Genomic DNA, 19,526 nt, shown 5'->3' with positions numbered 1-19,526 from the left:
TTTCACCAGCAATTAATTTGATGCACAACCGACACAACCAAATTATCATCATTTTCAATAGGAAAGTGAAAATTAAAAATTATTAAAAATAGAAAGTGCGCAAAGTGTCAAAACAACATTTCGAAAAATAAAAAAATGAATCAAATGATGTAATTTTGAAAATGATATGCAAAAATTCTTCTCTCTCTTTTTATTCACGTGTCGAACAGCAAAAGCTCATCAGTCACAAACACGGCATCATTTGAAAATTTTCCCCTGATTGAATTTCTTGCCGTCGAACTTCCCTTCCCATTTCAAATATTCGTTCACGAGTGATTTTGTCTTCTCATCTTTTGGATCCAACTTTGACCAACTGTAACTTTCATAATCAATTTGCCAATCTTCCGATAGCTACACAACAGCAATAAGAAAGAAAAATAGTAAAAAAAAAGAAAAACGCTCAACACAACCGAATTTCACCTCAAACGCCAATTCGTGCCCACGCCATATCCAAATGCCGGATATTGTTGAATTGTTATCTTCGCCGAACAGGCATACACTTGCGAACGCATTCTTGCGCAACTTATCCAGTCGTTGAAACATGCCTTGAAATAAACAACAACAAAACATCAAAAGTTTAAAAAAATCAAAAATAAATCCAAACAGCTCACCCGTTATGAGATTACAACTCATGAACACTTTTTCCAACTCTTTTGGATATTTGTATTCGCAAAACCAGATACTGTAATTGTCCGGATCAAAATGGGACCAAAAATATGGTATTGCTTTGGTTTCAGTATCTTCATTACTGTAAACTCGTTTGAAACCATCCATATCAAATTTTCTGAAACAAACAATTTGACACTGAACAATAATTTCACCACTGAATTTTCTTGAGAAAAAAAAACGTTCAACCCCTTTGGAAAAGCAGCAAATGGATCTTTCTTGTCACTTTCTGCTACTTTTTCTTCAACGTCAACTTCAACTTCCTTTTTAGGAGCTTCTGCTGGTTTTGCTTTCGCTTTCGATTGCACTTTTGCTCCATCTTTATTATCTTTCGGCGCTGAAAAGCACAAATCCCACCGTATGGCAACAAATTATCATTTAATACAAAACAAATAATACAAACCTATGCGTTCGACAGTTAAACTTTTTTTCATAAATTCTTCAAACTTTTTTGAATCAAATACGGCTGGTTTGTCACACAAAGGTACATCCCCTATCGCCTTTTTGAAAAACGGTTGATTTATGATAGTCAAGAACCAACGAGTAACATTGGGGTATAGCTTTCTAACCCTCTCATCAAAAACCTGCATTGTTAAATTCATTAATTAAAACTTTGCTAAACAACAAACAAATCAAATCAAATAAAAAAACAAAAAAATCTTTTTTAATTAAAAAAATAATGTAGTACTCAATGCAATATTGGCAGAAGACTACTGTTTGGGAAAGAGTACAACTATTCTTTATCTCTTTGAGTTAAAAGCATACAATCATATGCTTTTCTTTAAAAAGAGAATGGCTAACTATAAATTAAACTATAAAAATAAATAATACATAGAAACTATATATATGAAACTATAAAAATAAAGCAGGAAAATGGTAAACCCACGTGCTGGTAAGCTGGTAAAACATTGCACGCCAAAATGATATCCACTACGGATATTCGCTCTCCGACCAAAAACGTCTTCGAAAGTAATTGCTCATTCAACCATCCCATTGCTTCCAGGGATTCTGCCTTTGCTTCAGTGACATACTTAAACATTTAAAATTAATTATTAAACAGCTTCGACGTCTACCGCTAAAAATTTTTTAAATGTTTACCCTATTTCCAAAAATTACATTACCCATGGAATTAGAAGTAAGTTATAATAAAAAAAAAGAATATAAACCAATAAAAAAATAAACATCAAACAAACAAAGGAAGTAAAAACCCATGCTCAGCACATAACGCTGTGCTGCTTTCCATTCTGCACTGTGAAGAAATGTCATCAAGGTTGAAAATATATAAATAACAACTAAAAATTAACAAATAATAAAAACAATATTAATATTTAAAATAATATTCCATGCATAAATAAAAAGCTTAAACATGATTCATAAGTACATTTAGCTCAATTTCAATCAATTTATACAAAAGTTACACACAATCTTATATAACTGTACAGTTTCAATTACCACATCATAATAGAAATAATATGAACAAAAGCAATTTAACAGCTACAACATTTCGTGAAAATTCGTGAAAAAATATTTTCAGTAAGAAACGTAACAATAAACTTATATGACAAAAATCTGTTAAATAAAAGAAAACAAACAATATTAACTTACAACATTGTTGTACGATTCAGCCGACAAACATGGAATGACCCATGATAAAATAGGTGCAAGAATTTTTGAGTCGGCCATGTTAATCCATTGAAGAACTTCTGAATCATGAAATTGATCACCTCCACCACTGCCATGAAATGGATTCGCCAAATAGCACGCAATAGAATTACAATCAAAAAGTTGATTTCCTTCGTTTGTTACGAACAAAAGTTCCTAAATAAATCGGTCACTATTAATGAAATAAATTAAAAATAAATTTTACCGATGGTGGGTGTGCCCAGTTGCGTTTCATTTTGTTAAGAGTTTCAACTTTGATCTTTTTGTTAGCAAATTCAGCTGCTGTAATAATTTTTTTCGCCCGGAAGCCATTCGGATCACCATACAACGTCTGAAAAAAATATGATCAACACTGGCATAACAGCAATTAAACAATAAGCACAAATTACTCCTGCAATAGCCATTTGTAGTGTTCGAAATAACAAACTGCAACAAATACCGAACAGTGATACGACGGAAAACTACTATCAAAATTGCTGATTAGGCAATATACGATATCGTTGTTAATGAAATTCAGGTAACAAAAAACGGTAGCTCAAAAATTATCACCATAAAAATTTATTTTTTTTAAAGCAAAATTAAGCCGTTATTGCATTTTATTATTTTATTATTATAATCTTATTATTTTAAAGCGTATATTATGATAAATTGGTTGCAAATATTTTTATGATGATGAACGAATGACACTTCACCTTCATTTCTATAGTGTTTTAATTAATTACTGTAAAATTTACTGCTCATTTCCCAATGTTTATGAATTTTAATTATTTGATTAAGCTAAATATTCCATCATCCAATTCTACCAATTATACTAACTACATATCCACCATTAGTTTGAAAATTTAAATACAATATATTACATTTCAAATATGCTTCATCAACGTGAACATCAATATATAATTACATTAATAAATTTTAAACTTGAATTGATTTTTACTGTAATTTATTAAAGGAATTTCAAAGTTTCTGAATAGCTTTCGAGTTGAGAGCATTTATTTTTCATGCAGCATAAAGTAATTAGATATTATTTTTTTTAGCAATTTGTGATACGTTTTCATTTATAAAAGAAGAATTTTTTATTAGATCGCAGGTAGTTATTTTAAATCTTACTGTATGTATAATTTTAATCTCAACGACTAAACAACTGCTGTTTACCTTTTAATTTGTCGTATGTATTGTTTTTTTTGATTTGATTGATTGAAATTTCGCACTGTCGTATTAGGTGAACAGAAATGCCTCGTTTCAATTTACCATGTGAATATTGACATTAACAAGTGTGTTAATTTCAGGTACCGTTGGTTTGTAGAAACAGCTTATTCAAAATTCAGCTGACGTCTGACGAGCTTCGCTACATCATAAATTGTTCAATCTTGAAATTTTCCACTGCAAATTCGAGAGATACTTTGGACAGGGGTGTGGAGAATTGTTTGGTTTCTTTTAATTGGTCGAAACGTTCTTCCAAAAGTTGCAATCAAATTTCGAACTGGCTTGCCAAGCGTCCCAAAAGAGTGCAACCATTGGACGCGTCAGTATAATCCAACAGCGCAATAAATAATAAATTCTGCTTGCCCAGAAGACGTGCCTTTGATTCATCCTGACATTCTGGCAGATGAGGTCAAAAATTGATAATCGACGCGTCAGTGTCATGCCTCGTCTCGTGCTTATGTTCATTGGTACTTCATGTCTCCTTTGGCTAGCATATGTGCTTTATCTCGTCATCTTGCCTCCTTTTTTCGAGTCATGTGAGTAGCGGTTTGCCCAGATTCAATGTTCTGTTCGGCTGAAGTTGAGTTTTTTTCAGCAGCAGACCCTTATTACAACTCGGATGTTGATCAACATTTGTTGAAGCGTTTGGAGGAAGCCATAGCAGAAGTGAACACTTTACGACAACAGAGTGATTCTATTCAACAAGCTTTTGATGTTCTCCAGTAAGTGAGCACATTTTTATGCAATTTCTCTGCAAAGCATCTGCAACAAATATGTACAGTAAGATAATGTACAACAGGTTTTTCAGATATTGAAATAAATACTTTTTTATTTTTCAGTTAATAATCCATAATGCTTTCCATTTTCAAATTCATTAAATGATGTTTATTGATTTAACAGAGTTTGACATTAAAGCAACAAAAGATGTTTATTGTAAAAAGCAGTAGAAAAACTGTCGTCGTTAATTGTAAATATTTGCATAATATGTTCTGAAAGAAAGTCAGTGTGCTGATTATAATGCGATAGAGATTAAAAGAGCTGTACTTGATCGAAAATTAAATTCTCCAGTAATCGATAATATTGAACGAGAATACAAAAAAAGAAGAATAAGAAAATATATAAAAGAGCCGATTGTTAAATGACGTCATATTAAAAAAAATAGTAGTAATTTTTCCTTCTTATTGGTAATGATGCTTATTGAATTGAGTGATTAATGTGAAAACGAACAAATTCAATCAGAACAGTGTAGCATTTCGTTGAATCAATGAAGTAGGAATTGTATTATTGTTGTATAATGATGAAAGAAATGATTTCATCGACATTCATATCATTATTGTGACGTCATAAATTGTGGATAATTGATTTCAGAAAGCAATGTCCGCAATTGGTGGACAATAGGAATTTTTTCCCAAGACCCAGAGTGACCGCACCGGAACAGAACAACCATGGTCAAACACAACAGCAGCGTCGAATTTCACCGTCCCACGAATTGATATACCAGCGTTTGCATTTGGAATTGACAGAACTCGGCTTCGCAATTCGTGGTGTATTCGAAGGGTTGTTGAAAGAGGAAAAGCAAGATGATGCTCATCAAGCAATTGCCAAAGCGTACCAACGTTTGAAACGGCAACATCAGTTAAAAGAAAACAATATTTTCACAATTTATGTTTTGGATTTTTATAATTTAAATATAATTTCCAGAAAATTGATCACCCAGAGTTTGAAACTCGGTGAAGCGGATGATCGTTTGCAGTTACGAAGTGCCAGGCTTCAACATCTCGGCAATGCTGTACAAGAACAGCTTGGACGTCTGCAAAATCCTGAAAAATGCCACGTCGCCAGAAAATTGACTTGCACTTTGAACAAATGTTATTAATTGAATTTCATTAGTCGGGAATGTTTTATGTATTTCTTTATTATTGTTAATGTTGTTTCAGCTTGCGGATTCGGTTGCCAGATGCACCATGTGACGTTTTGCTTGATTGTTTCCTATTACACAAACAGGACGATGATTCTCCGAGGTGATCGGTGGAGTTATTCTTCGCGTGGTTGGACGAGTGTTTTCAAGCCTCTCAGCGAGACGTGCACCGAAGCGGAAGATGTTCCACCGTCGATGTTTACAGCCGAAGGTGGTGGAAATAACTTTAAAAATGTTTCTTCAATAAATCATAAATGTTGTTGCTTGCGTAGATTTGAAAAAAAGCTTCTTGGTTGATGCACCAATCGTGGACATCATTTTCGACAAAGAGCAGTATCCTTATCTTCCGTTGAGTTTTCCAAAAGAATTAGCCGATGAGTGAGTGTGAAATTTGAAAAATTATTTAAATTTCTTTGTTGTCGATTGAAGCTCTGCTACATTTTGAACAATTTACACTGCTTTTTTGTCAGGTTGCTTCAAGTGCATTCGTACCCTCCAGTTTGGTGGATTGGACAATTTGTTCGCTATTTGATGCGTTTTGTGGATTCAGTGAAGCTGGATTTAGACGAAAAGCTTGAAACATACGGCTTCAGACATCCAATTGTCGGGTAGAATGAAGTGCTTTCCCATTTTTGTTTGCAGAAGAGAAATTTGCGAATTTTGTTTTGCAGAATTCACGTTCGACGAACTGACAAATTATTATCCGAAGCTTCATTCCACAGTGTCAAAGAGTACATGGAAGAGGTGGAAAATTGGTACGATGTGCAAATGTTGCACAATGACAGCTTTCTACCGGCCGGTGGAAAAAGGGCAGTTTACGTGGCTACTGACGAGCCGACCGTGTTCGACGATCTCAAAAGAGAATATCCAAATTATCTGTTCATCGGCAGTTATGAGGTGGCAAAATCGGCCACCGCCCAGAAGCGTTACACTGATGCATCTTTGCATGGGATCATTGCTGACGTGCACTTTTTGTCGTTGTGCGATTTTCTGGTTTGCACATTTTCGTCACAGGTAGGATTGAATTTTTTCTGTGCTTTTTGCGTTCAAATTCCTTTATTCAAAGTGTGAAAATTTTCCAGGTTTGCCGACTAGCATACGAACTGATGCAAACAAGAGGCGACGACATGGCGTACGCTTTTCGTTCTCTGGATGACGTGTATTATTTCGGTGGACAGCATCCGCATGACGTTACCGCGCTCATGGACCACAAACCCGAAGGACCAGATGAAATTGAGCTGAAAATTGGTGATCGAATTGGCATTGCTGGTAATCATTGGAACGGATACAGCAAAGGTGTGAACAGAAGAACCCAGAAGAGCGGTTTTTATCCATCTTACAAAGTTGAAGAAGCGTGGAATCTGGCAGAGACCCCTTATGATTGGAGTGAAATATTGAAATAACTGTTGGAGTTTGTGTTTTTCCTCTTTGCTCATCAACATTTGTAGCTTTTTTTTCAGTTTATCCATTCAAAATTGTCAGGGATTGAAACAGACAAACAAAAACAAACTGTACCTGCTAGTCATTTTCATTTCTCAAATCAGACGGGGGCGTCCAATTCTAGTCAACTCAGCTTATGAAGTGTCCTTACCAAAGAAAAGCAACTAAATAAAAGTTCGTTGCGAAAATTTATGGCGTATTTAGAGCTTTTGAACAGAAATTTGAACTTTTGAATTTGAAAGAAAAAATATGAATAACATGCAAGAAGGCACTTGATAATCGCTTTTGCACAAGCAGTTTTGTACAGTATGTTTCGCTGTAGAAGGAAATCGTATGTCTCAGAGGCCAAAATGACGTAATTAATAAAAAGTAATAATGACAAGAAATGAATAACGTCAACAGATATAGCAATAAATCCACTGTGAAATGTATGACTGTTATTAACAAGTAAGGAGGGCACCAGTGCGTTGAAAAACGCGCATTTCAGCAACTTGTTCACTTTGAATCAGTAAAACTTTAAACGACGCTACACGACGTTTTAAACATAATTCTCAACAACTGAGCTAATCGGGCGTCTCAAATAAATTGAAGAAAAAGTTTTTTTAATGAAAAAACAACTTTATCCTGATTATTCTAAATTTTCCAGCATTTAATTAAAATCTTTGTAACGTGTTTATTAAAGTGTTGATCTGAAATTGCTTCACAGATTCAGCAACAGCAAAATGACTGTTAATTTCAGTTTGTTCGGAAGAAAGTGATGGCAATAATTTTTTAAAAGTAATAAAATCTCTACCAACAACAAATGTTAAGCCAAAAAACGGAAAAAAAACAACTCACCGGTACTGAAGTAAAATAAAAATGTCGCCTGCAATCAGAAACAGATTTAACAGAAATAAGAAATTGAATACTTGTTCAATTCAAATATGCAATGAACAGTAGTCGAAAATAACTTCAACCAAACACGAAACGTTCACAAGTCGAAAATGGCAAACAAAGAAAATTTGCATAAAGCAGGCGAACAGTAATACAACTGCGCGCAAGATAGGTGCAAATAAAAGTTTCTGATGATTAAGACTTCGGCAATGATCTCATTCTGTTTATCATGCTTTGTTTAATGAAATAATTTAAATATTTAAAATTTTGAATAAAACGTTTCGTTGATTTATAAACGATGAAAAATCTAACAGTCAATTAGACAATCAATTAGGTTTGACAAATATCAATTGACAATCAGCTCAAAACAATTCATATCCAAAAAATGAAGTACTTGAATGAAATCAGAGAAAAATGTTTTTATTTTTTGAAATTTTTGTACAATAACACGATGAAAGAATTGCCGTTTATAAAATTTACAAATTTGTAAAAATAATACAGACTACATCCTACTGTACCTGATTTCATATTACTGTAACAAAAATAAACATTTTAAATATTACAATAATGGCGATATTGCATTGTTTTTTCTTTACATTTTTGTAAATTAATTAAAAATAAATGAAAAAATATTTTTAAATAAACTATTTTTCAAATCTACCAAAAGTTGCCAATGAACGTAGAAGCGTACAAAAATGGAACTCGGAGAGCAGGAATTGTGTTTTCAGAAGCGGAACGCAACGTAGATGATAGCCACGACGGGTTCGCATCGAATCACTGGAAGGAGAATAATAACGCTGGTCGATTTTCGCTGTTCACGTTTTTCTGTTCAGAGCTTGTGCGCGGTTATGCCCTGGAAAGTGACGAAGCGAGATACGTTGAGAGGCGTCGAAAAATCTACGCCCTGCTGAGAATTCCTAGAGAATTGGAAAAGTTTTTGTTCTGCGGTCTGTTGCAGTGCACCGATGCTTTTTTGTACGTTTTCACATTCTTGCCGTTGCGCTTTCTGATCGCCGTTGGTCACTTTTGTCAAGGTCGTTTCGGCTGTTCGCCTTCGGAACGATGCGATGTGTTGAAAATTATAATTTTAATTGTCTCCTGCTTTCTGGTCAACTTTTTCGACACGTCCATCATGTACCACATGGTTCGTGGTCAGGCGATTGTCAAATTGTACATTGTTTTCAACATGCTCGAAGTGGCCGACAAGTTGTTCAGCAGTTTCGGTCAGGACATTCTGGATGCGCTGTTTTGGACGGCTAACGAGCCACTGGCCGGTGGTCAGTTGCGCAGTGCGAAGCAGCGATGTTTGAAATTGGTCCCCTATTTGGTGATTGCAATCGTCTACGTCTGGTTGCACGCTTTGTTGGTTTTGCTGCAAGCGACCACGCTGAATGTGGCTTTCAATTCGCAAAACAAATCACTGCTGACGATCATGATGAGCAACAATTTCGTCGAACTCAAGGGAAGTGTGTTCAAAAAATTCGCCCGAAACAATCTTTTCCAAATGGCCTGCTCGGACGTCAGGGAACGTTTCCATTATGTCATTCTGCTGGGTGCAGTTTTCGTCAGAAACATGTCGGCTGTCAGCTGGCGTCGGGATGACTTTTTCGACATGGCTCCTGATTTGGTGTTTGTATTTGTCGCCGAATTGTTGGTAGACTGGGTAAAGCACGCGTTTATTACCAAATTTAACGAAATTCCAGCAGACGTGTACAAAGATTTCACAATTACAATCGCATACGACGTGGCGAAAAGTCGCCAAGTCAACGCCCTCACCGATCACTGCGATCAAGTGTCACGACGAATGGGATTCATACCGTTGCCGTTGAGGTGAGCAGCTAAGTTTACTTGTTGTTCATTTGTAAAATTGAAACAAACATTTTCAGCGTTCTGGTGTTCCGGATACTGAGCCAAAGTTTCAAAATTGAACCCGCAAAACACTGGCCAACACTAGCGCTGGTGTTCGTCGCTCTTCTACTGTTGAAGTTGCTCATAAGCGTGGTAATGATGGGCAAATCTGCCGAGTATATTGAAGCTTACGAGCAAATGCTCCAACAAGGCGAACTGCTGAAGAAGCTGTGCACGAAGAAAGCGCGCAGCTTGCCGGCCTCGCCGAAGCTCAGTCTGTTGGAATTCAGCGACGTGATGCAACAGACCCAAGTGCCGGCAGGCATCACTGTAACAGATCTGCTGCAGAAAGGAGCCGAATGGCCACCGGCACCGGCCAACGGATTGCACCGGGCTACGCCCACGGCAGAGACGGATCTAATTGCGGAACGTGTGCTGAGGAAAAGTCGCAGCATGACGTCACTGTCGTCGGAAAATTTGGACGAACCCAACGAGCTTCTAGATTCGAAAATTATCACCGACGAACTGCAAGAAGTGGATCGATATACATTGTGCAATGATGACCGAATTGAATCGTAATTTCACAACAATGCCATGTCCAAAATCACCCACTGTTCTGATGATGTTATAACAAACAATAAACAACGACCTGTGTACAAATGCAAATGAAAAATGTTTTGTCTTTATATTTTAAAAAATTTGAAACAAATTGTGAAATAAATTAATTCACACTGAACACGAACTAAAAAGCGAGAAGTAAAAGAGCGAATACGAATTATTGCTTCCTCTTCACTTTTGTTCTGGTTGATCGTGAAGCTCTATATTACGACTTGCGGATGTTATCGACTGGTCTCTGAACGTGGGAAACGTTTCCCACGGTGACTTGAGGTCGAACTTGCGAAACTCTTGCAGCAATTCAACCGGCTCGCTTACAACACGCTGCAGCTCGTCGTCGTAACGCACCTCCGTATAGCCGGTCAGAGGGAAATCTTTTCTCAGCGGATGCCCCTCAAAACCATAGTCAGTCAGTATTCGACGCAAATCCGGGTGTCCCGTGAAAACGATGCCGAACATGTCGAACACTTCTCGTTCGTACCAGTTGGCTCCTTCGAATACAGACGTCACCGTATCCACCGGTGTCAGCTCGTCTGTGTAAGTTTTTACTCGAATACGGGCGTTGTACAGGATCGACAACAGCGAATAGACAAGCTCGAATCTGTTGGCTCGCGTTGGCACGTCAACGGCGGTCAAGAAGGTGAAATTGGTGAACTGACAGGCGTGGTGCCCTTTCAAAAACGTCAGCACCGGCACAACTCCACTCGGCTCGATCATCACTTCGAGTTCGTCACCGGCTGCCAACTGCAACTTTTGCACATATTTCGGCAAACACGACTGTACGAAACGACCGAACCTTGACAATCGGGCCTGCTTTTCCGGGTCCGGGGTCCAAATGGTTTGGCTGGTTCGCTTCGGATGATTCATTTCTTCACTGCCAGCCGCCAATGTTGACGGTGTTCGGTGCAAAAAGCGCACAGTTGCAAAGGCGGTTTTAGAAGTATTGCGAAACAGTTGCACAACTGACCGAACTCGTTCAACCATATTTAATAGCAGAGCGAGTTATTTTAAATTCGAATAAACAAATAAGCACAAACAACGCAGAATACGATCAATTACATTAATAAACTACATACTTTTCAATAACACTTCACATTATTATGGTAGCTTTTAGAATAATTTTCAGGCATTATTTTTGGCATACTGTATTACAATTGCAATTGATATTACTTTTTGCTTCATGACGAATACATCAAGGAAAGTTTTTTTTTCATTTTTAAATAACTGAAAATTTACATTCAATTAAAGGTAAATTTAAAAATCAAAAGTTTTCACGTACAATTGAAAACTGATTTCAATATTATCGGTCTACGACAGTATGACAAAATAAAAATGATTTTTTAATTGTTATTTTTTAAACTATAGATAATTGATCAATTAACTTTTCGCAATTGATAGATAAATCAATCATAAGAAGTACGCAATGTACTTGGAATTTCATAAAATGCAGCAGCAGCGAGTAATAATTCTTCGTTGTCTTCGAGTTCATTTTGCAAACTGTGCATGTAAATTGGATTTTCAAAATTCTGCGAAGTTTTCTCACAATCGTCAGATACAGTAAGATCAGACGTGGATGGTGCTGGCATTTGTAAATGTACTTGATCTTCGGTATCTCGATTCCACATTACAGACCAGAAAATCCTTTGATTGGAGTACATTCTGAATGTAGCAAACGCTTAAATTTCACAGCATTCATATTTCATTTCATAGCTGCAAATTTGATTGCACAATTCAATGTCAATAAACATACTGCGACAAGGTTTCACAATGAAACAGTGTCCTTGCACAGTGTGGACAAAGTTTACTTTTCGAAATCTCAAATTTCTAGCTGTTTCTGTTTTGGTTAACTTTCAGTGTAGTTGAAAAAATAATAACAGTTAAACAATGACATACCTTGACAAATACGATCTTTTCCACAAACCTAACACTGTCAAAAGACAAGCGATGCATATGCAAAACAGTAAAACTAAATCAAAAATAAATGTATACTTAAATCATAATTAAACAAAACGAAAACTTCATCTACCATAATTTACATTCTTCCATTTTGCTACCGACACGGTCCATTCTGTCGCTTTCGACAGCAAAAATTCCTCTGTAAAGCATATCAATTTATTTATACATTTTATCAGTGGATGCTAATTTGTAAAAAAAAATACTTTGAACTTCATTCAAACATTGTGAAGTTATATCAGCATTGTAGTTGTCTAAATCAATGCTGTTAGTGACCACGAGTTGACAAGTGTCAGATCGAATTTTCGAAAAAACAAAACTCCAGTCCAAGTCAGAACAACTTCTCTGACCAACTAGCTGTTGATTGCTTGATGAATCACAGGTAAAAGTGACCAAAGCGCCTGTAAAATGTATCCAAAAATTGTCATCTGCAAAGGCAGAATTTTAAATTATTCTCAAACCACAAATGGGACAACAATGGCCAACTGGGCGGATACTATTGGAACATGGCAAATTTTTGGCGCAGCGAACATTCGAACAAATAGCAGCCATATTCTTGAAACAAAATAATTGTAAATAAAACGCATTTATTGCTTTACTTTTTTGTACTACAACCTCATCTTTAATATTGTTACTGACACAACCTGTAAACAACTGGCAATTGGTTTTGGTTATAGTGATGCTTGGTACCGACGTTATTTTCGAGCCATTTAAAAACTGCAACTTACTTTCCACACTGTTCAGATGACGTGCAAATGATTCACTGCTGTGTTCCTATATACATGGCAACACAGGCGTAAATGTTCATTTTTTAAAATGTACTTTGTATAAAAAGAAAAAATAATCTACCTGACCATGATAAATTAATCGTTGAACAACAACTGGTGTAGATATGTTGATATAATAGCTGTGGCGGTTACTGAACACAACCGTATCCCACATCGAAGGTACGCGATCACTGTGTAAAACAGGTCTTGGAGCATTTCGAACAAGCCATTTCTCAGGATCATGCCAGTTGTCTAATTGCGGCAAGTCGGCCTTTGAAAGTGGTCTACAATTGCCAACATCCCAAGTAAGTAAACTATCAGCAGTGAAAAGAAGTTCAAAAGTAGAGTTGAAAGTCTAAAATTGAAAGTCTGAAATTTTTTCAATATATCAGAAGAATGTGCCATACAATATTATTGGCTATATTGAACGATCCGGATACGGGAAGAAGCGCAAGCAAACTTTCGGTATCTGCCAAACAAGAATTGCTCATCGTCTTGTTCGCAGCATTTGGAAGATATTCATAAATTAGTCCAGAAACCTTCAAAACAGTTACAAACAGTATGCTGAAAATTAACATTACGAAAATTGTTATTTCATGAAAACGCAGCTAACAAAAACAGACCTTTTACTATATAAATCACATCAACAGCATTAATGACGCCAATGAATAATATACTGTTACAAGTGTCTGTTTACATTTTCAAAAGTATCGCGTGAAAGCTACCAAACACCAAAATTCTAAACTATTTTTCATTCAAGCAATTATCCAAAAAATTTTAACGTAGGCCAATTCCAGATGTCTGTCCAAACGTTTGTGAAGACTGTCCCAATGATGTCAACCGTTGATCACGATGAAACTCATTCAGGCATAAATCGCAACTCCAACTTCCTATAAATTAACAGTTTCAGAAAAGAAAAATTTGTCATCAACTATCATTACCTTCAGGTGGTGCAAACAATTTCGGTGTCAAGCAGTACATGTGAAAACCACGATCGCAGTCATCGCAAAACAGTAGCTGCTCCTAAAACATTAAGAGTGAAAAAAATCACGTTACTAAACAACTTGCAGTGAAATCATTTTTGCTAAATGAATTCAAAATTATGAATACAATTTTTTCAATTCAAAACAAAGCACAATAATGATTGTCAAGTTACACTCCTACAGTAAAAAAATATATCACAACAAAAAGTATTTACGTCATGCTCAGAAGTGCCGCAAATTGCGCATGATTTGCATTCAATACACTGCCAACCGTACTTTTTTGTCGAAATAATCATATTGGAACTGAATTGCAAACAATACGGATGGCCAGCTCGACCGCAATCAGAACAGTTAATCAACTGTTCTGCACAACCGGTGCGTTTGTTTTCGAAAATGTCCCCCTGGCAAAGATCACATGTGCTGCTCAATTCGACCATACCTTGGCGTTGAATTCTTGAAGCGGATATCGCGGCCGCTTTACGCATAGGAGCCATGCGGGTGCTAGTTCCTGACGTACTATGCTGATGCTGTTGCGAAGCACCTGGGAAACCTGACGTATCAGTGGAAATGGGTAATTCTCCAGCTACTGCGTCAGAGTGGTGATGTCTCACGTGGTAGTGCAGACCGGGTTTGGTTTTGTAGCGCATCGAGCAATCTGAACACGAAAATTGCCGAATCAAACAGAGTTCTGCTTCACACACTGACCATTCAAAGTAGCCCTACCGTTCATTCCGAGTGCAAACACCGCAAAGCCTGACTAGATTTCAAGCGCATGCAACAACACCAGCAGCAATACATGCAAAGCACCAGACAGAACAAAATAGTAGGAAAATGTTCATACGAGGACAAGCGTACGGTCGCTCGACCGGATTGGCCGAATCATGGGCTTTCCTGCCGCCTTTTGTGGTGGCTTTCTTTTTTCGTTTACGTTTTGAATATTCTTCATAATCGTCTGGATCCGATGGATCGTCGAACTCATCACCAACAAGTTCCGTGTAATCTTCATACCACGCTGGCTCCTGCAAGAAACAAAAATAAAAGGAAAAACATCAGAACTCAAATCATACATCTAACTATTAAGCTAGCATAAATAAGAAATAGCAAAATAAAAAAAAACGGTTAGAATATTGCAAAGTAAACGACATACTTACAATTAACAACTAACAGATCACTTGATACTGATACGGATGTAACGTATACATTGGAAATAAACAAGTTTTGCAAATGAAAAATTTTCTTTAAGTAATGCTAATTCATGTCAAAACAGAAGTAGTGCTGTACAGAAAAATGCAAAACAATTGCACAAACATATATATATGCATATATACATAAAGCATCATAAAAAGCAAAACTGAGTTAAAACAAAAAAAAACAAATCAAATCAACAAGGCAGTTTTCGAGAGAGAACTTGAACTTGCCCGATATTCCCTTTCAGTGGGTTGAACAGGCGTGTCGGGCACGCTGGAACGAGCCGATTCTGTCTGCTCTTTGGTGGTGCTTTGATCCGCTGATTCGGCATTATCCGCAGAGCTTTTGAAGTCGGTATTCAAATTCACCCCACCAGACGGCTTCTTCTTGCGCCAATCCCGGCTTGGATATTTGTAAAGCACGTTCGGATCATTCGTTGGAAGCCGGTCGCTGGCACGACGCCAAAGTTGACTGGGAACCTGTGCAATGCCGGTCTGCGAGTCCAAGAATGGCAAGCGTTGTTGGCGCTCGATGCAAAGGCGACGATTGTAGTTGGCACAACTTTCCAACTGCTCCAAATATGAGGCACTGTGACCGGCCATGTTTCACTGATTCAAATGGCAAAAACAATGCAGTTGGAAAAAGAACGCTTTTCGCTGTATTGATGAATCACCCTTTGACCGTACTTTGTCCAATTACCTTGACGTACTTTTGTAGATTAAAGAAATTCAAGTTTATTAAAACATATAATTATTATTTATATAATAAACTGTTTATTAATAGCAATAACAAATTACATACACATTTTAATTAAAAAATAATTTATTATATATATAAATAAACATATCATAAATAATTAAATAACAAAGCAATCTTTTATTTGCAACTGTTTAGCACATCCACAAAACATTTTTGTAAGTAAAAAAAGCTTGTTGTTATTAATATAATTTTATTAAATAAATATTTAAATAATTGCAAGTGATGATTTTAAAAGAAATTTGCTCTTGCATTTCAAGTAATGTAAAATCGTTATTCTTCAGCATCGGTGTAGCATGAAGATTTATATCTATTTGAAAAGTTTCATTGGTGCTCCATTTCTAACATGCTTATTCGTGTACCTTTCTTGGATTTATTTCAACCTGAAATGTGAACCAAAAAGCCAGTACAAACTTTCACAACCGCCGCCATGTTTGAAGCCATCGCATGAATGGATCAGGTATTTATTTGTGTGTTATGAATAATGTTATTTTTTCAAAAACAGTTGCTTATGATTTTGAATGCGGTTTGTTTCAGGTTGAAGGAAATTCTCAGTTTCGTTCCGTTTCATTGCAAACGAAAATTCACTTTTGGCAATTCTAAGCAACAGCTTACAATTTGCGCTGAAGATCCAACTTTGCATGCAAAATTGCTGAAGGCCTCGCCAAAGTGGATATCTTTCACCAAGTAGGAATATTTGAACTTGCTTTTCAATCAGTACAACTTATACAAATAGTGAATCCTTTTCAGCAGTTTGGACAATCTTTATGCGGAAGAGTCATTTTTAAAGTTCAACAAAAACGCAACCGCAATTGTTTATTCCGGCGGAATTTTACCCAGTGGAAGAGAGCATATCACTGGCGGTCGTTTAGATCATCGAATTGGTTTCATAATAACAGACAGCATGGCCAAACGTTGGATTCTTTGGACGAAAAAATACGAACGTGTTCTTCGGTTGTTCCAATCCATTGTTGGAGAAGAGGAAATACTGGACGTGCTGAAATTGGATTGCACTACATGCTGGGATGCAGAATCACAGTTGGACATTTTTTCTGAAATGGCCGATGCAGATATTTTCAATCGAATACGCGTATTTATCTTGGTTATTCATTTCAAAAATGACAATCCATCATTATCTTACAAATGGTACACGATGATCAACAGAATGTACTTTGAATTTTCAATGGCATTGTACATTAGCAAACAATGGGGCGAGTGTAAATTTATGGACAGTTCTTGTCGTTTCACTTTGGGCTTTGTAAAATTTAATGCAAACAACAACAGACCTCATTCTGTTCCTGTTGCAGGCATTGGTATAAAGAAACTCAATTGATTCTTCTTCTTCTTCTCATAATATATATCCACGTTACACATCTAAAATTGTAGGTTCATACGAAGATGAGATGCTACGTTTGTCAGTGTTTTTTAAAGAGGAAATGACATACTGTAAGAAGATCCATTTACCGATGGTTAATCACGGCAATCCATGGATTGCATGTGAAGCTGATCTCAGAATTGCTTCCGATGCGAACAATTGCAATATTGTTTATTTTGGGTGCAAATTTACAACTAATAATTTAACTGCCACTTTTAAATTGTTGCTATCTTGTTTAAGTTTTGGATACGATCAAAGCTGCACCGACTGGCTGCCGTCGCTTTCCATGTATACATGTAAATTTCTCCTTTTCGATCCTGTTTGTCATTTATCAAATAATGATGTGCCAAAAGATGTTCAATTGTTCCGAATTTTGGCTAACAATTTGTAAGGAAAAGTTAGTAAATTAACAATTTATTCAAAGTATGTATTATTAGATCTGCAGTGGAATCTTACTTACCTACAAAGTTTGAAAACATCACCATCTTGTTTGTCAATCTTGAAGGAGGTGAATGGGAGTTCATGGAAAAATTTTTAGATTCTGATTTCAAGGTAAATCTTTCTTTTCTGAATGAATCACGGTTATTCGGTTAATTATAATTTAGACAATACGACAATTAATTGTCCGTATTAATTTCTGGACTGGTGAAGAGGCGATTCACCTTAGAGCACTTTTCACGCAGCTGTACTTTTTGAAAAAACTCGGCTGGTCACTGTTTCATGCCATTCGTAGAGAAGAAAATTGTGATAATATATTTTATTGTCGGAGAAGGTTACACTATGAGCTAGGCTACATCCAAACTGTTCAAGATGGAAATGAAAATGTATATTGAAAATAAATTTTCCTACCTTCTTATGTAATGAATTTACAAAGAAGAGCTTTTCATTTTCCAGCAGTTTCTTGTTGAATTGATTTTGCTTTCCAACAGCCACTGAGTTTGGATGTTCTACAGCTATTATACTGTGGAAATTTCAAAACAAAATATACAGTAATGAAATACGTAAAAAGTGAATATGACAGTAAATTTTCATTCCACAGCATCATTGTGCAGACTCATACAATATTATAAAACAAGTGAAATAAAAATAACAAAGATAGTTTTTGTCAAAGTAAATATTACAAAAAATGCATTCAATGAGGAGTCTTATTCAAACCCTTATCGCCTTTACGGCGATCACGCAGTATCACGTCAGCATCGACTGGTGGATTGTTAGGCGGCTTTCGAGGTGAACGTAAAATCTCAAGAATGTGCTGAACAATTAAATCAATAGCTACCAAATTCTCACCACCTCTGGGAATAATAACGTCGGCAAATTTTTTCGTTGGTAAGCAAAATTCCTCGTATGCCGGCTTGACAAAATTCAAATACTGGTATAAAATCGTTTCTAAATCTCGACCGCGTTCATTCATGTCACGCATCACTCGACGCGCCAATCGTGTATCAGGATCGGTGTCTACGAAAAGTTTCATGTCTAACAGATCCCTTATTTCACTGCTGTACAAGATCAGAATGCCTTCGACAAGAACAACGTCAGCCGGAGGAATTTCCTTAAAGGCGTCCGGTATTCTGCTGTTTGATCGAAAACTATACGAAGGAATCAAGACAGTTTTGCAGTTTTTCATATCCTTAATTGTCTGAGCAAGCAACTCAAAATCAATAGCCCGCGGATGGTCAAAATTATATTTACCAGTAGTTGCCAATTCTTTCTCTTCGCCTTCCAATTCTCGATAAAATGAATCCTGACTAATCATCGCAACTATTCCATGACGCTGTGCACCAAGACGAGAGACTATTTCTTGACAGACTGTCGACTTGCCAGAAGCCGTACCACCACCAACTCCAATGATAAATGGCGATGGCATCATTAACAATTACATTTGCTTTTGCAGAATTCTATAAATGAAATTCTGTCACGTTAATTAATGAATCAATTCGGAATTCTAATAAGAAAATAACAAATATAAAATTTCCTAAGATGGATAAAACAAGTTTTCATTTAAAAAAACCCAAAGAAAATGTACTGTTTTATTGTAAAGATTTTCAGGTATTAGCAAATTAATAATTCGAATTCGTTTTTCATTAAAATTAACAGCATTTTCATAAAAATAAAAATGATACAATTCCAGTTCATAATTATGTAGAATCTATCATTATTAACTGAAATATATAATATTAAAACTTACTTTGTAAAAATAGGAACCTTATTACACTATAAACAAATATTTAAATTACCGT

General features: G+C 36.2%; 6 protein-coding genes across 6 annotated transcripts; 4 read left to right on the top strand and 2 right to left on the bottom strand.

The window, feature by feature from the left end:
• Positions 1–237: 237 nt before the first annotated feature.
• Positions 238–2,771, bottom strand: Tsp_04292 (elongation factor 1-gamma). Its single transcript, XM_003375059.1, has 12 exons — positions 2,757–2,771; positions 2,573–2,698; positions 2,307–2,523; positions 1,914–1,997; positions 1,764–1,780; positions 1,588–1,735; positions 1,471–1,505; positions 1,109–1,289; positions 888–1,042; positions 651–843; positions 460–584; positions 238–390 (listed from the first exon to the last, which is right to left on the bottom strand). The coding sequence occupies exons 1-12, from the start codon at positions 2,769–2,771 to the stop codon at positions 238–240; spliced, it is 1,449 nt and encodes a 482-aa protein (XP_003375107.1).
• A 1,363-nt stretch (positions 2,772–4,134) lies between these two features.
• Positions 4,135–6,894, top strand: Tsp_04291 (alpha-(1,6)-fucosyltransferase). Its single transcript, XM_003375058.1, has 8 exons — positions 4,135–4,295; positions 4,942–5,208; positions 5,275–5,381; positions 5,511–5,705; positions 5,764–5,869; positions 5,962–6,099; positions 6,163–6,505; positions 6,574–6,894. Exons 1-8 carry the CDS (start codon positions 4,135–4,137, stop codon positions 6,892–6,894), a joined length of 1,638 nt encoding a protein of 545 aa, XP_003375106.1.
• Positions 6,895–8,477: 1,583 nt separating this feature from the next.
• On the top strand, positions 8,478–10,231 carry Tsp_04290 (transmembrane anterior posterior transformation protein 1). The gene is made up of 2 exons (XM_003375057.1): positions 8,478–9,634; positions 9,691–10,231. The coding sequence occupies exons 1-2, from the start codon at positions 8,478–8,480 to the stop codon at positions 10,229–10,231; spliced, it is 1,698 nt and encodes a 565-aa protein (XP_003375105.1).
• Positions 10,232–10,241: 10 nt separating this feature from the next.
• On the top strand, positions 10,242–11,205 carry Tsp_04289 (conserved hypothetical protein). Its single transcript, XM_003375056.1, is given in 5 exon segments — positions 10,242–10,276; positions 10,469–10,530; positions 10,541–10,706; positions 10,752–10,907; positions 10,929–11,205. 5 exon segments carry the CDS (start codon positions 10,242–10,244, stop codon positions 11,203–11,205), a joined length of 696 nt encoding a protein of 231 aa, XP_003375104.1.
• A 465-nt stretch (positions 11,206–11,670) lies between these two features.
• On the bottom strand, positions 11,671–15,172 carry Tsp_04288 (zinc finger protein ubi-d4 A). The gene is made up of 13 exons (XM_003375055.1): positions 15,143–15,172; positions 14,812–14,989; positions 14,186–14,625; positions 13,929–14,010; positions 13,799–13,877; positions 13,395–13,551; positions 13,070–13,342; positions 12,836–12,994; positions 12,682–12,775; positions 12,427–12,621; positions 12,294–12,362; positions 12,161–12,233; positions 11,671–11,926 (listed from the first exon to the last, which is right to left on the bottom strand). Exons 1-13 carry the CDS (start codon positions 15,170–15,172, stop codon positions 11,671–11,673), a joined length of 2,085 nt encoding a protein of 694 aa, XP_003375103.1.
• A 494-nt stretch (positions 15,173–15,666) lies between these two features.
• On the top strand, positions 15,667–18,504 carry Tsp_04287 (hypothetical protein). The gene is made up of 9 exons (XM_003375054.1): positions 15,667–15,840; positions 16,199–16,374; positions 16,452–16,601; positions 16,665–17,227; positions 17,301–17,458; positions 17,530–17,585; positions 17,727–17,841; positions 17,895–18,113; positions 18,385–18,504. Exons 1-9 carry the CDS (start codon positions 15,667–15,669, stop codon positions 18,502–18,504), a joined length of 1,731 nt encoding a protein of 576 aa, XP_003375102.1.
• Positions 18,505–19,526: the final 1,022 nt, after the last annotated feature.

This window comes from Trichinella spiralis, assembly GCF_000181795.1.
Source record: "Trichinella spiralis strain ISS 195 chromosome Unknown Scfld5, whole genome shotgun sequence".
Lineage (NCBI taxonomy): Eukaryota > Metazoa > Nematoda > Enoplea > Trichinellida > Trichinellidae > Trichinella > Trichinella spiralis.
This window is presented reverse-complemented; position numbering and strand designations above follow the sequence as displayed.

What these genes read in the sequence shown, in the direction of transcription:
- Tsp_04290 (XM_003375057.1), top strand. Translation starts at nt 8,478, where the DNA reads ATGAACGTAGAAGCGTACAAAAATGGAACTCGGAGAGCAGGAATTGTG. An exon ending in TTCATACCGTTGCCGTTGAG is followed by an intron (nt 9,635 to 9,690) that starts GTGAGCAGCTAA and finishes AAACATTTTCAG; the next exon opens with CGTTCTGGTGTTCCGGATAC.
- Tsp_04288 (XM_003375055.1), bottom strand. Translation starts at nt 15,172, where the DNA reads ATGTATACGTTACATCCGTATCAGTATCAA. An exon ending in GCGACCGTACGCTTGTCCTC is followed by an intron (nt 14,626 to 14,811) that starts GTATGAACATTT and finishes TTTCGTGTTCAG; the next exon opens with ATTGCTCGATGCGCTACAAA. An exon ending in TCAATATAGCCAATAATATT is followed by an intron (nt 13,343 to 13,394) that starts GTATGGCACATT and finishes TTTCAATTTTAG; the next exon opens with ACTTTCAACTCTACTTTTGA.
- Tsp_04291 (XM_003375058.1), top strand. Translation starts at nt 4,135, where the DNA reads ATGTTCTGTTCGGCTGAAGTTGAGTTTTTTTCAGCAGCAGACCCTTAT. An exon ending in TGTACAAGAACAGCTTGGAC is followed by an intron (nt 5,382 to 5,510) that starts GTCTGCAAAATC and finishes ATGTTGTTTCAG; the next exon opens with CTTGCGGATTCGGTTGCCAG. An exon ending in CCAAAAGAATTAGCCGATGA is followed by an intron (nt 5,870 to 5,961) that starts GTGAGTGTGAAA and finishes CTTTTTTGTCAG; the next exon opens with GTTGCTTCAAGTGCATTCGT.
- Tsp_04292 (XM_003375059.1), bottom strand. An exon ending in GAGTTGTAATCTCATAACGG is followed by an intron (nt 585 to 650) that starts GTGAGCTGTTTG and finishes GTTTATTTCAAG; the next exon opens with GCATGTTTCAACGACTGGAT. An exon ending in GGCACGAATTGGCGTTTGAG is followed by an intron (nt 391 to 459) that starts GTGAAATTCGGT and finishes GCTGTTGTGTAG; the next exon opens with CTATCGGAAGATTGGCAAAT.
- Tsp_04287 (XM_003375054.1), top strand. Translation starts at nt 15,667, where the DNA reads ATGGCAAGCGTTGTTGGCGCTCGATGCAAAGGCGACGATTGTAGTTGG. An exon ending in CCATCGCATGAATGGATCAG is followed by an intron (nt 16,375 to 16,451) that starts GTATTTATTTGT and finishes GGTTTGTTTCAG; the next exon opens with GTTGAAGGAAATTCTCAGTT. An exon ending in TTTTAGATTCTGATTTCAAG is followed by an intron (nt 17,842 to 17,894) that starts GTAAATCTTTCT and finishes ATTATAATTTAG; the next exon opens with ACAATACGACAATTAATTGT.
- Tsp_04289 (XM_003375056.1), top strand. Translation starts at nt 10,242, where the DNA reads ATGCCATGTCCAAAATCACCCACTGTTCTGATGAT. An exon ending in TCACCCACTGTTCTGATGAT is followed by an intron (nt 10,277 to 10,468) that starts GTTATAACAAAC and finishes TTGATCGTGAAG; the next exon opens with CTCTATATTACGACTTGCGG. An exon ending in GACGCAAATCCGGGTGTCCC is followed by an intron (nt 10,707 to 10,751) that starts GTGAAAACGATG and finishes CGTTCGTACCAG; the next exon opens with TTGGCTCCTTCGAATACAGA.